Here is a 13,781-nt window from a genome sequence, read left to right as displayed (position 1 = left end):
AGCAGAATTCGTAAGTAAGGCATGTCTTCAGACTAGCATTATAGGCTTTCAAAGAACAGAATCAAAGCTGATCTATGTCAACGACACTCTGACACAGGAAAACAAAAAGATATTTTCAAAAGCTCTGTCTCTGTAAACAGAATCACTGGCAGTTCCTATGGACAGATGACTGCCTAATGAAGGCAAGGAAGAACACTGACAGCTGGGTTTTCCACATTCGAGATGAGGTTGATCTGAGAATTTTCGCTAACCATGTGTAATAGCACTTCTTTACTTCTTCCCACATGGCTTACGTTGAATCAAATGAACTAGCATCGTGGCTGTTGAATTAGAGCTGCTCAGTTATCCATTTTAATGCAAGAAGTCCCAGAAAACACTATGATGAATTTCACCAGCTGTTGTCATCCTTTTCACTGGTTTGTATCACAGAGGCATATGGCTAAGTGATAACAATAAGATTTGTTTTCATCTCCATCGTACACTCTGGAATAGTGCCTTCGCATGTCATCCAGCCAAGGCTGTTCCACAATCTTTACTTCATAAGATATAGAGTACAAACACAAACCAGAATTAAACCTCTGTATGTCTGATTGCAAAACAGTACGGATTAAAATAGTTCATGTTTTAATACCGATGAATAAAGCACTCTGTTTGGCTGCATCTACTGATCACTGAGTACTGGTGTAAACACGTTTTTCTGTGCTCTAGATGAAATTTTGAATACTGTTTCAAATGAAAACAAAAACATAGTTATCGTGGGAGACATAAATATCAATCTTATGGATGAAGACTGTGCTTACAACAAAATATACCTTAACATCTGTCATGGATATGGTATCGACATATTATTACAACTTCCCACTAGATATAGTGGGAAGTTGTCTCTAACGTAGGTACTCTCATTGATAATACATTAACAAACTCTGAGGCTTTTGTCTTATGAAGCAACGTAACCGACCACATTCCAATGGTGCTCTCTTTTCCACATTTTAATCATGCCTTTGACACTCTGCACACTAAATCCATATTTGACAAAAAACACTTCATATAGCTAGTCGCCAGTTCAGATTGGTCACGCGTAACATCATTAAATGATGATGACGCTTCTTACCTTGCATAATTAAAGCTTGTCTATCTTCAGCAACCACAGTAGTTAAGTGCCGTAAACATTTTGTCTCCCCTTCAAACCCTTGGCGTACACCAGGGTTGTTGAAGAGCATGCGCAAGAAAGTCTGTATCATAAATGCAAAAATCGACCATTTAACCAATCTCTTAAAACTTCAGTACAAAAGGTTTTGCACCTTACTGTCATACATACTTAACGAAGTGATAAAAACGATGAAAAGCAATGAAAATGTAATAAATCAAGCCGGGAATGATTCCTAAAAGCAATGGCTGGTACTTAATGCATTTCTGAATAAGAATACTACTAGGAGTAGAATAACGAAAATTGAAAAAAAAAGACAGCATACTTACAGATCTGAAAGATATTATGTTTGTGTTCAGCAACTTTTTTGCTACTGTGCCTGATATTCCTGGTGGTAATGACACTCGCATGTCATGCTTGTCACAACAACCATTTTATCTTTTTCCAACTTCACCCAGTGAAGTTTGCGCAGCGGTTATGAATCTTAAAAATTGTAGTCCTGGTTTAGATTCCACACGCTCTTATCATATCAAGGAAATTGACAGCATATGTGAAGCTTTCAGTCACATTGTCGATTTAATCTTTAAAACTGCTGTTTTCCTTTGTGACTCAAAAAGAGAAAACAATTCCTGTGTATAATGAGGAGACGTCACCTTATTAGCAAATTACAGGCCTATATCAGTCTTACCGTGTTTTAGTAAAGCAGTAGAAAAACTAATAGAACAGTGCCTCTAACTACTTGGACAAGTTCCAACTATTAACACCAAGACAGTTCGGTTTTCGTCCTGGATATTCCACTAACCTTGCTTGAATCATGCTCACTGACAAGATCAAAGCGGAAATTGATGGGGGCAGATTCATAGGATCTGTCTTTATCGATTACTCAGAAGCATTCAATTTTTTTAGTCACAACATTCTCTTTACTAAACTCAGCAAATACAGCATAGCAGGTCCATCTTCAGAGCTACTGCGAAGTTATTTACATGACAGATAGCAACTTGTTTCCATTTCACAAGTACTGTCCGAAAAAATAATTAACACTGGCATTCCACAGGGGTCCATACTCAGTCCCCTCTTACTTATTCATTAATGATTTCCCAGACTGCCGAACCTCTACTGAATGTCTTCTGTACATGGACAACACAACTGTTTACACCTCCCGTAATGACATCTGTACACTGAGCCTTTAAATGATGAACTAAATAATATCAGCAGTTGGTGTAAAAAATAAAATTGCTAATTAGCCCTCAGAAAACAGTTTATGGTTTTTAGTTCACGCAATAAACCTTGACCTAACCTTCCACCAGTGTACATAGCATTTCACCCAATATTACCAACTAATGAGTGCTCATTCTTAGGTGTTCAATTATACTTCTTTCTAAACCTTAAATTGCATGTCAGCTTCTTCAAGAAGAAAACCGCTTATGGTATCAGGGTGCTTTTAAAGGCCAGACACTACTTTGCAAAGTACATTCTCCTGACATTGTATAACTATTCCTTTATTCATAGGCACTTAAATTATTGCACCAGTTCTTGGGGTCTTGCATATCACTGTCATAAGTCTCCATTGCAGCACATCTAAAGTAATCCTGTCCGTATCATCGCATCAGCTCCTTATGACGCTCATGTTACCCCTATCTTCACTGAGTTGAATCTCCTCACAATCAATAAAAGTATCTGGTACAGGCACATCATCGTTATTTACTGCCTACTTAGAAACCCACAATTACATTACGTCATTGACAGAAGTAGCCTTGCTAACCGTAACACTATTAGGTTCTCTTTAAAAATCTTTTACTTCCAAAATCGCACAGCAACTATGACACTATTTGTTTTGCTAGTCTGAGAATGTGGAATAATTTACCAGCTCATGTGAAATCTTCACCTACATTATAATTGTACCAGCTTTCACTGAGAGGTCTTACTACTAACTTGTAAACTGCATCTCTTATATGTATTTTTTTCCATTGATTATTATGTACGTTTTTTTTTGTTATGATGTGTTGCTATAAGTTTTATTGCTTTAACACTGTATAATTGTGTAATCTGCTCTTTGTTTGTTCCTAACTGCAACTGACACCTCTTTAGTTATATATTATTCTGTAACTAAAGACAAGAGGTCCCACTGCAGTTTCTAACTGTGGGACCTCTTTCTGGGTAACATCTACTGTATATATGTACCACTAATGAAACAATAAGCTTGAATATTAATCAGATGTTGTAGAGGCTATTGATGAAATCCAAATAGTTTCTTTTTATGATGCTAGATGTAGTTTTAATTTTTCTGGGCTGCAAAGTGTCCGAGATTTGAAAAAATGTCATGCGACTAGGACTTGCTTGCACACAGCGACATTAGTGCCACCAAACATCCTACCAATGAATGATTGATGCTACATGCATACAAAAGGCATGAATGCGACGCAAGCGAAAATGATAGGCAATAGCTACACCAGTTGTCTCCAATACATCGCCATCCACTGCCAAAACCTTCTTGCCCTTTACAGTGCCCATCAACAGCAAAACTGCTGACAGAGCTTCAAGAAATGTCATGCATGACTTATAGCATTTCACATGGCTCCATTTTCCTCATTGCTACAACAGACAAGAATTGTTGTTAGTTACCCAAGCCCATAGTTAAAAATACATTGAGTTCCTCATGAGGACAGCGAATAATACTGAGTTGGTCTCATTCTTGTAATGCACACGTGGAATTCTCCAAGCCTGGGGCAAATTAGCTGAGACACCCTGTACAATACATCAAGTATTTGCTCATCTTTGCAGCAGCATCTGTAGACAACTGCACTGCACTGTGGCTGTTTTCTGAATAAAACAAATTAGTTAACTGGCTTTGCGCTTATTGTGCATTCTCACTATGGCCTTGTAGTCACGCATCTGTTTCAGCACATGCCAGAATGCATTTTCTGTTACAGTAAAGTTGCGCTTAGTGCAGCTAGTCTTGCTGTTGGCAAATGGAGTTCTTCATGGCAGCATTGTTTCCAGGTTTCTCGCAACGGTCAGCTTTGTGAGCATGGACGACACACCGGCATGCACAATTGGAACGGAGGCTGCTGCTGCGGAAGAGTCAGCCAAGCGGCAAGGGGGCACACGGTATGTGCATGAAGCAGAACAAATTGCTCATTCCAAGCCTATAGTTAAAAAAATATACTTAGAGGGAAATGTGACAGTAGTATCCACTGTACTTGCGTCTTTCCTTTTCTCTTAATTTTTCCTATTTCTTTAAAGCACTGGAAATGCATGAAATGTTGATTCTCCACTCCACTCCAGTGTCCACTTTAGTTCTGCTACATTGTTTTGTCGTAGCACATGATGATTCCCTTTAAGAGATTGACAGTGAGTTCAGGCAAAATATTTTGCTCTACTTGTGGCTTAGCACATGAAGTGACTAAGACTGCGCAGGCAGCCTGTTTGGCTACATAGCAAAAACAACATAACACACTGATTTGTAGTATGCGAAACCTGTCTAGAAATGTAATAAGACAATAAAGCACAATGGAGTCTCAATATTTAGTGACATTGCAGGTAAACATTATTGCCTACTTAGTTATGCAGCGAGGGTCATTACCAATGCTGGAGTTACCAAACCATTACAGACATGGCTCTTAATTAGTTACCAAACCATTACAGACATGGCTCTTAATTTTTCCTATTTCTTTAAAGCACTGGAAATGCATGAAATGTTGATTCTCCACTCCACTCCAGTGTCCACTTTAGTTCTGCTACATTGTTTTGTCGTAGCACATGATGATTCCCTTTAAGAGATTGACAGTGAGTTCAGGCAAATTATTTTGCTCTACTTGTGGCTTAGCACATGAAGTGACTAAGATTGCGCAGGCAGCCTGTTTGGCTACATAGCAAAAACAACATAACACACTGATTTGTAGTATGCGAAACCTGTCTAGAAATGTAATAAGACAATAAAGCACAATGGAGTCTCAATATTTAGTGACATTGCAGGTAAACATTATTGCCTACTTAGTTATGCAGCGAGGGTCATTACCAATGCTGGAGTTACCAAACCATTACAGACACTGTCTGCTGCTCAGTAATTTGAATTTAACACGCATACGTTTTCTCAGCATCCTGTACCTATCTAGCTCATCTGGCGTATGGTAATTTTTCCAATGTGTAGGGTATTCAAGAAGAGCTCACCAAATGGAAAGATTACGATGTACTTGGGAAAGAGGGACTTTGTGGACCACATCACCAGCGTCGATCCAATAGGTGAGTGCCCGTGGCACATTGAGCTGCGGTAAATAACCTCAATGCAGGTTTTGTATTTGTCAGAGTAATTCACACCTCTTGCTCTATAAAACATCTTTGCAACAGACATCATCATGTTGAGACATTCATACTGCCCGCAGCAGCACTTGTTCTGCAAATGTAGGCACTGAACTTCATAGGTGCTATTTTCGGGCTGAGGACTTTGGTAAATTTTGCCTTGAGTCATTGTGCCAGGCCCTTGTAATAATATAAATTCACACAGTGGCCGTGTCCAATGACCGATTATTCGCCTAACGCAGAAAGACCAGTAACATATTTTGCCCATCCTTAAGTCATTTTGACTAAGCCATTTCACATCCTCAAACATGGCGCAAGAGTACTCGCAATGCTACTTGCATTTCAGACGGCGTAGTCCTGATTGACCCAGACTATGTGAAGGAACGAAAGGTATTCGGACACGTACTGGCAGCCTTCCGGTATGGCCGTGAGGACTTGGATGTGCTGGGACTGACGTTCCGCAAGGACCTGTACCTGGCCTCAGAACAGATATACCCGCCTCTAGCAGAGACTGCAGGACGACCACTGACGCGGCTGCAGGAGCGACTACTGCGCAAGCTGGGCCCCAATGCATACCCCTTCTACTTTGAGCTACCGCCACACTGTCCTGCTTCAGTAACCCTTCAGCCCGCTCCGGGGGACACAGGCAAGCCCTGCGGAGTCGACTATGAGCTCAAGGGCTATGTTGCAGACAGCCCCGAAGACAAGCCTCACAAGCGGTGAGCAGAGCTTGCATTGACACCGCGCCACCGTTGCAGCAAGCATGCCACAGAAATAACTGTGGCATTCTGCCTGTAATTCTATGGGTTGAGAATTAAGTGCCAGCTACAAACAATGTGAAGCACAAAAATCACACTATCAAAATTTGACTATATGAAGATGATACATGAACAGATTATGTGGCACAAGGGTCTTTTGTAGCTGGGGCTATGTGATGCCCTGAATGCAGCATATAATCTTTGTTCATGATGCCTTACTAATCAATGCACTGCTATTCATGGATATTTGTAACTGCACTCTTAATTCTTATTATGATTGAGATCAGTGAGCTAAACATAATTTATAGGTTCTTCCTTTTATACTAGAAATAAGGAACAAAAATTGACAGGTCTCTAAGGGTAGTGTACTTTTCATTGTCATTGTGAAAGAAACAGAAATTTGGCACAAGGTTACTTTTGTTGTTCTTCTTCTAAATTTAGTAGCATGTTGGTGCAGGAACTCTGTGCGCTTGGCCATCCGCAAGATCATGTATGCACCCAGCCGGCAAGGAGAGCAACCCAGCGTGGAGGTGAGCAAGGAGTTTGTCATGTCACCCAACAAGCTGCACCTGGAGGCCTCCCTTGACAAGGAGCTCTACCATCATGGGGAGGACATTGCTGTCAATGTCCACATTGCAAACAACTCCAACCGCACTGTGAAGAAGGTCAAGGTCTCTGGTGCGTTTCACATTCATTCCCCAGCAGGCATCAAACAGTTCAGCATGTGCAGTCCTATAATATACCTAAGCTACATGTGCACCATGGTGCATACAGCCTCTTCCAGCATAGCTTCCAAGACGTTCAGATAGTGTCGTGACTCACTGCAGTGACTGGTGTTGTTTGGCTAAGCATAAGAACATGAGTTCATCTCCCAGCTGTAGTAGTTGCATTCCAATGGGGGTTCAATGCAAAGACATACATGTACTGTGATTTGGGTACACATAAAACAATCTCAGTTGGTCAAAGTTAACCCAGAATTTTCTGCTACGGCATCTCTCATAATCCACTTCGCACTTTTGCAATGTTAAACCCCGCGGTGTGTAATTTTAACGTCATACACATTCAGCTACATGCCTTCATAGAAAGGGTGCATTCAGGAGCGCCCTAAGCCTTCAGTGGTATACTTGCATGATAACACCCTGCATGATATCTCATTACAGTGAAAATAATATGCTGAAAGCACCACTCTGTATTCACTTTGTTCTGCCACAAGCAACACATTGAGCATGTATGTGTGAACTCTTGAGAGGTTTGATTTTTGCTACGAAGCTGCTGTTTGATGCTTCTAAAGCATATGACTTGCCCTAGCAGTTGTCAAAGGTGTCAAAGGTGCAGTGTGAACAAGAAACTTGCCCTTCAGTATGTTGCAATCAGATCCTCACATTCGTCAATGGGAGCGAACAACATGAAGCATTCATAAGGTTTGCATATTGTTTGCCTACTTCTAGAGTAAATTGCCGAAGAGTGTTCGGACCCTGCAAACCCTGTCAGTACACTTCCGCGCACACCATCTTGTGTAAAATGAAAACTTCATTGAAACCTTGGTCACCCACAAATTCCTTGCTTAGATTGTTTTTCCCAAAGGCACTTTTGCACTTTTTTAAACAATAACAATATCCCTTGTCCCCACTCCACCAAGGACAAGTCCGTTTCCACAATGCAGACATGGTCCATCAAAAGTAAAAAAAAAATTTCCCTCAATACACATGTTAACTGTCAGTGCAGTGCGGCAAACATGAATCAGGGGTGTGGACTTAATTGCTGTGAGCCACAAACATCTGTCTTTGTGAACAGAAAGTTTGAGTGAAGGCCTTTCCAGGTAGACTAGGCAGCATCAATGTAAAATGCCTGAAGGATGAGCCTCTTGTAGCTTGGGAGCCATGTATGTGTGATACAGAGAGAAGATGCATTCCATTAGTGTTTTGTAGCCTTGCAAGTCATGCAGATTGATAGAACGGCTTGAAAAGGTGCAGGTAAAAAAGGCTGTTGCTCTTCTTTCTGCTGCAGTGCGCCAGTTTGCGGACATCTGCCTCTTTTCGACGGCACAGTACAAGTGCACAGTGGCCGAAATCGACTCCGAGTGAGCATTTTCTTTGTTGTTGTTGCACAAGGAATCGACGATGCATGTGGCTTGTCATTTCATCACTATACCCATTTGTTTTTGCACTGTTCATGCCAGAGAGAAAACAGCACCTTGCTTTGCTGCTTTTCCCTCTGCCTTCAACATACTAGTGCATAAAGGAATTACGGTGTTGGGCCAGTGTAATGCCATGATACCACAAGTAAATCATTATATACATCTAATTCTGTTAAGTTCTTGCCATCAATTACTTCAGGCTAGTCAATTTTGATAGCATATAGGTGGGAACCAATGAGGAAGCGTGAAAAGGAATGGACTGGTACTGGAATACAATTACATTTTTCCAGCTGCGACACGTGAATGAAAGTAAAATTTCATGTGCCAATGTCCCTCTGACATTGAAACTGCATCTAGAGCCATTCTTCCAGCTGTAAACTAAAGGTATTGATTTAAGAAACGCTTGTAGATAATGCTTCTGAAGTACTAAACATACTAATTTTCCAAAGTGGAAGCTTGATATGCCAGAGAGAGGCAGGTGGGAGCAGCACTTTGAAAATTCTGTACCAGCTCCCAGTGACATTACAAACTGTGACAACATTGGACCATAACTAGTAAGTATTCATAGAGAATAACGTTATTGCAAAAAAAATGTCAATATGGAAGAAATTTGTGTAGGCTGTTTCTGCATAAAAATACCTAAATGTGTTAAAAGCTGTGAAGTAGTTGACCCTAAACTGATGTCGTATGTGGCATAAAATTCAAGAAGGAATGTCTGGCCTTTGTTTTCTTTGCTAACGTGCAATAATTTTCTTCTAGACAGATACAGAAGTTTCTGAATCAGTACTTGAGAACAGTGCCTGTTATGAACATCAACTCGACATTTGTGTTTGGAAGAATATTACCAGCCTAGCTGTCCAGGGTAATGACAGCCGCTTAACATTGTGCAGTTCTGGACACACTCTTCTGACTATGGCAGTCGCATATGGGAGCCTCGTGCACCATTTCAATGCAGCGTGTTTCATTGCTATCAGCAAGTGCTTGCCAGAGTGTGGTTACGAAACTTCTGTACACATAAGCTTTTAAACGAAAGCTTTTTTTTCAAAGTTTGAGACAAGTTTTGATGATGCTGTGCTCGAAATGTGAGACAAAAGTTTTGTGGAAGGGGGAGATGTGTGCAGGCACGGCACTGAGTGATTGGTTGCATCACTTATGTCATCCCCGCCACGGAGGGTGCACACCTGCGCTCAGTCGTAGCCGAACACACGCACCTCAGTGGTGGGTGTTGCTGTGTCAGCGTGGTTGGCACATTCTGCAACACTGAGTTGGCTCCAAATGGAGTAGCCCATTTATCACCAACAAGTGAGGCAGCATATAGAGCTGCTTTAGCCAAAAGACAAGAGCCTTGACGATGATGAGAGATGGCTAAGACATTTGGACAATGAAGACCTTAACTCACTTCAACATTTACCTTGAAAGGTTTCTGTATAATTTTGTGTAAAGGTGTATGCATTTATGCTGCTGGCTTTCTATAAAGTGTTTCCTTTTCCTTGAGTGAACCCTTCTAGAGGTATTCTGTTCCCGATTCTCCCCTTCATGTGTATGACCACGTATAGGGGTTCGTACACATAAGTGGCAAAATATACCACACAGTAATAGAAATGCTCTCTCTTTTCCCAGGGAGGGGTGTCCAGTGAGTCCGGGCTTTACGCTTTCCAAGGTGTACTACCTGCGGCCCCTGCTTGCTAACAACAAGGACAAGCGAGGTCTGGCGCTGGATGGGCAGCTGAAGCATGAAGATACCAACCTTGCTTCATCCACCATGTGAGCTCATTTTCATTTGTTGAAATAAAAAACAGCCACAGCATCTTTTGTAAAATATTGTCCTCCCCAAAATCTGCTCTTGTAAGCTTTGTGTAGGTATGTGCACAGAAATGACATGCCCTAAACAATGTTGTATTCCATGACTGTGCCTACATGTGTGTGCATGTGAAATTTTGCAGAAACTGCTAGTTCAAGATCTTGCAATCAAGCTAATTTATCACAGCATGAAAGCTTTCCAGCAGAAAGCACCGTCAAGGACAGAAAGGGACGATGACACATGCTGGACTAGCAACTCAGTTGCTAATCCAGCATGTGTCATCATCTTTTTCTGTCCTGATCAGGGTGCTTTGCGTGAAACCATTCGTGCTAGGTGCAACAAACAAGCTAAGGCAAACACCGTTATGTAATTTATCACATTTACGTGTGCAGAACTTTTCTGCTACCTAAAGTTCCACAAGCGGTTGCTAGTAGAATGTGGATTCAAATATTGAAGGCATGCTGCTCAGTCTGAGAAAAATAGGTAAACTTGTCACATGTGCAGACAAGGAATATATGCCACATCTGTAGTTATGTGCAAGAAGAGTAACAGAAACCACACATAATATACGTAGTGAGAACTTTATACTAAAACCCTTGCCGTCCTTTTTTCCTTCTGGTATTCGTTTTGCAACACGTTTGTAGCACAATCCAAACTGATTGCACTGAAAATTGTGTGCAGAATCACAGACCCAGCACAAAAGGAGAACCTTGGCATCATCGTGCAGTACAAGGTCAAGGTGAAGCTCTGCCTGGGGCCACTTGGAGGGTCAGTTTTTACATTGTTTGTCTTTTCCTCTAGCTTCTAAAGTTCTGCTGAAGGCTACAGAGATCTACTACAGAGAGTGTGTTAGGTCAGTTTTACAAGGGAAATCTAAGTAACTTTAAAACACTTTCATCATGCTAGGTCAGACAAAAATTAAACTTTGAGTTTACACTTGAGTTTACAATGTCGCTGTTTTGATCATTAACATATTTAGTGTATGTAGTAGAGCAAGAGCACGGTGCAGCAGATAGTCTGTGTCTCAACATAGGAGATAACAGAGCAGGTTCACATTGCCTGTTCATCAGTGGTGCAAATAGTGGTTTTAGCAGCTGCAAAATGTTGCGAGTGAGATTACAATTATAACAAATGAGGTAGCGAGCTATCGCTTGAAGCACTGAGAAGATGCTACAAGCCATAAACAAGAAATACAGTAGAACTCTGTTGATGCATTCCCATCACGTGTTTTCCCGGTGCCAACGTTCGCAATCAAGAACACAAAAAATGACCCAATAGAGTTACGCTCATTTTTTACTGGTTCATGTGTTCCTGGAAAACACGATTTTCCAGCACCAACTTTCAGTACGTCGCCAAACTGGGATCATATGATACATTTTCTGGCAGCTAGATCTCATGTAAACAAGAAAATCCGCAAGGCTCGCGTGATTGAGAACAGTGTATAGGTGCCCGCCATGGCAGGTTCACCGCAATACTCGCCTGCCCGTCTCAGTTTCTCATTTTGGTACCAGAAATGACTCTCTGGAGTCTTCGCACGTGGCATTCACAGCTATCACCGCCAATCCTATTGCAATAAGTATCTTCGTCTATCTGTTTCACAGTGCCTGGTGCCATCGGAAGCGTAGCGCACGCTTTTAGCAGGCGATAACCGAAACATGTCATCGTTCCCTGCCGCACACTACGATCGTATACGTTTTCCGGCTGCAAGATCCCATGTGAACAAGAAAAGGCATGAGACGCGTGCGATCGAGAACAGTATATAGCCGCTTGTCTCGCGTGAAAAGGACGGTGCGCAGTTTATTATTCTGGTACATACCAGCAAATCTCCGCCCAGGCCGTCACATGCCTCATTCACAGTCGTCACCACCAAACCTATTGCGACAAGCATACTCATCTGTGTTACAGCACATGGTGCGTACTGCATGCTTTTAGTAGGCAACAATCCAAGCGTGTCGCCATTCCCTGCAGCAGGTGGCATGATGTGGGCATCACATTTAGTTTTGGGGGCATTAGGCGTCACCCACCAGCGTGATTTCGTTTTGGTTTCCCGCCGCCCTCTTAAAACACCATGCAGTAGGACAACAACAAAACGCCTCTCGGGCCGCCGGAGCAACACCAGCTCAACGCGCTTTGGCGTCTAGTGCTGCAACGATCTGCGTGACGCTTCTCATTACGTAGATGTCAACAATAGTTGAGTCTGTCAAATTTTTTTAGTTTGGATCGTACGTTTGCTCGGTTGGTATGTTTTTCTCACGGTTTTTCCAAAATGTACGAATGAGGTTCTATTGTACTTGCGCATCACCTGTGCTTGAATCATGAGACTGGCTATGCTATGTCAAATGTGTAGAAAATACAACTTCTGGATTTTTGCATAAAGGCCTTTGCAAATTTTTCATTGTGTGCCCCAGGGACCTGGTAGCTGAGCTGCCTTTCATCCTGATGCACCCAAAACCCGAAGAATCAAGCCCGATTCGAGTTGTCAGTGAACCCAAGGCTCCAGGCCCTGTACCACTGGACACCAACTTGATTGAGCTGGACACGTACGTTTCCTGTCTGTTCTATTTCACAGTGCAGTGTGCCAGAACAAGATACGTTTGCACAGGTGGCAACTTGTAGCTGTGATACAAATACTTTGCTATTCAAATGCAGAGAGCTCCGTGAAGACACGTTTTGGTTTCCAAGCTTTTGATATCAACCCACAGATGGCCACCATAGTTACTGTAGCTGCTGTTCTAAAGAAATTTCGTATGCAGCTTGTACTGCCAAAAAAAGCAATGATGTAAGTGATACTGGCAAAGGTGCCTCTTACTTTCGCAGATTCCAGAGAGGGTTCTTGATAGTATAATGCAATTACATTTTACCACTTGTAGTTCAGTTTATGCAGATGAGCCTCTGATCTTACCTTATCTACATGACCTGAGTGTAGAAAATGTGTACATTAAACACAACTTTAGAAAATACAAGAAATTTGTCATGCTCCTCGTATTTGAATTGGCCATAGTGCTGTAGCGGTGCAAGTATCGCCTCCAAAGCAGGCGAAGAAGGTGGACTCATGTGCAGGTAGCGCAGCGTCTCTTTCCAGGGAGTTCAATGGGCCAAACTTAAGCACTTTCAGCTACTTATGGCCCACCGCTCTCCTTGCTTGGACGTTCCTGCAAGCTGTCGGGTTTTTGGGGGCAACTCACTCATCACCGATACAGGCGCTCTCTGACCGGCTCCACTAGGCACAAATTTCACTTGCAAGCACAGCAACACCACAAGCACAACCTTCAGGATGCGTTCAGCGAACACCGCAACCCTGATGCCATTGGCATTTGAGATTTCACGCAAGCAGTAGCAGGTGAGCCTTCCAATGTTCTGTGTTCACAACTTCCACGGATGCGTGGCCTACTGAAGTTTTGCAGGAGCAGTGCTGCTCAAGAATCACATCCAGGTCAACAATTTGTGGAAGGCGGCGCGCAGAGGTAGCCCCTGTAGCCACAGTTTATTTAGGCTGGCCAGCCATGGTGCCATGGGATCTCGGGACCGACCGCTTAAGTCGAGCGCCTAGCGTGTTCTATCTTGTGCTACCTGCACGTGAGCCCACCTGCTTTATAGGTGATAGCCATGCCGCTACAGTGCTTATGCACTTTTGTACAG

The 13,781-nt window shown here is 42.3% G+C and overlaps 1 protein-coding gene and 1 long non-coding RNA gene across 4 annotated transcripts in view; one reads left to right on the top strand and one right to left on the bottom strand.

Annotated features, from left to right (window-relative positions):
- Window positions 1-2,769, bottom strand: part of LOC142571781 (uncharacterized) — a 29,567-nt gene extending 26,798 nt beyond the window's left edge. The window contains exon 1 of the long non-coding RNA XR_012825950.1: window positions 1,112-2,769. This is a non-coding gene — a long non-coding RNA (uncharacterized LOC142571781). The remainder of the gene's footprint in view (window positions 1-1,111) is intronic.
- krz (beta-arrestin protein kurtz) overlaps window positions 1-13,781 on the top strand; it is a 43,852-nt gene that overhangs the window by 27,943 nt on the left and 2,128 nt on the right. For all 3 annotated transcript variants that reach the window (XM_075680389.1, XM_075680386.1, XM_075680387.1), the window contains exons 2-9: window positions 4,148-4,255; window positions 5,298-5,389; window positions 5,793-6,165; window positions 6,662-6,882; window positions 8,212-8,284; window positions 9,962-10,105; window positions 10,824-10,910; window positions 12,551-12,682. In XM_075680389.1, the coding sequence (XP_075536504.1) occupies window positions 4,176-4,255; window positions 5,298-5,389; window positions 5,793-6,165; window positions 6,662-6,882; window positions 8,212-8,284; window positions 9,962-10,105; window positions 10,824-10,910; window positions 12,551-12,682 (1,202 nt within the window). In that variant the 5' untranslated portion in view covers window positions 4,148-4,175. The remainder of the gene's footprint in view (window positions 1-4,147; window positions 4,256-5,297; window positions 5,390-5,792; window positions 6,166-6,661; window positions 6,883-8,211; window positions 8,285-9,961; window positions 10,106-10,823; window positions 10,911-12,550; window positions 12,683-13,781) is intronic.

This window comes from Dermacentor variabilis, chromosome 2, assembly GCF_050947875.1.
Source record: "Dermacentor variabilis isolate Ectoservices chromosome 2, ASM5094787v1, whole genome shotgun sequence".
Lineage (NCBI taxonomy): Eukaryota > Metazoa > Arthropoda > Arachnida > Ixodida > Ixodidae > Dermacentor > Dermacentor variabilis.
The sequence above is the reverse complement of the archived record's forward strand: the minus strand, read 5'-3'. Positions and strand labels throughout refer to the sequence as shown.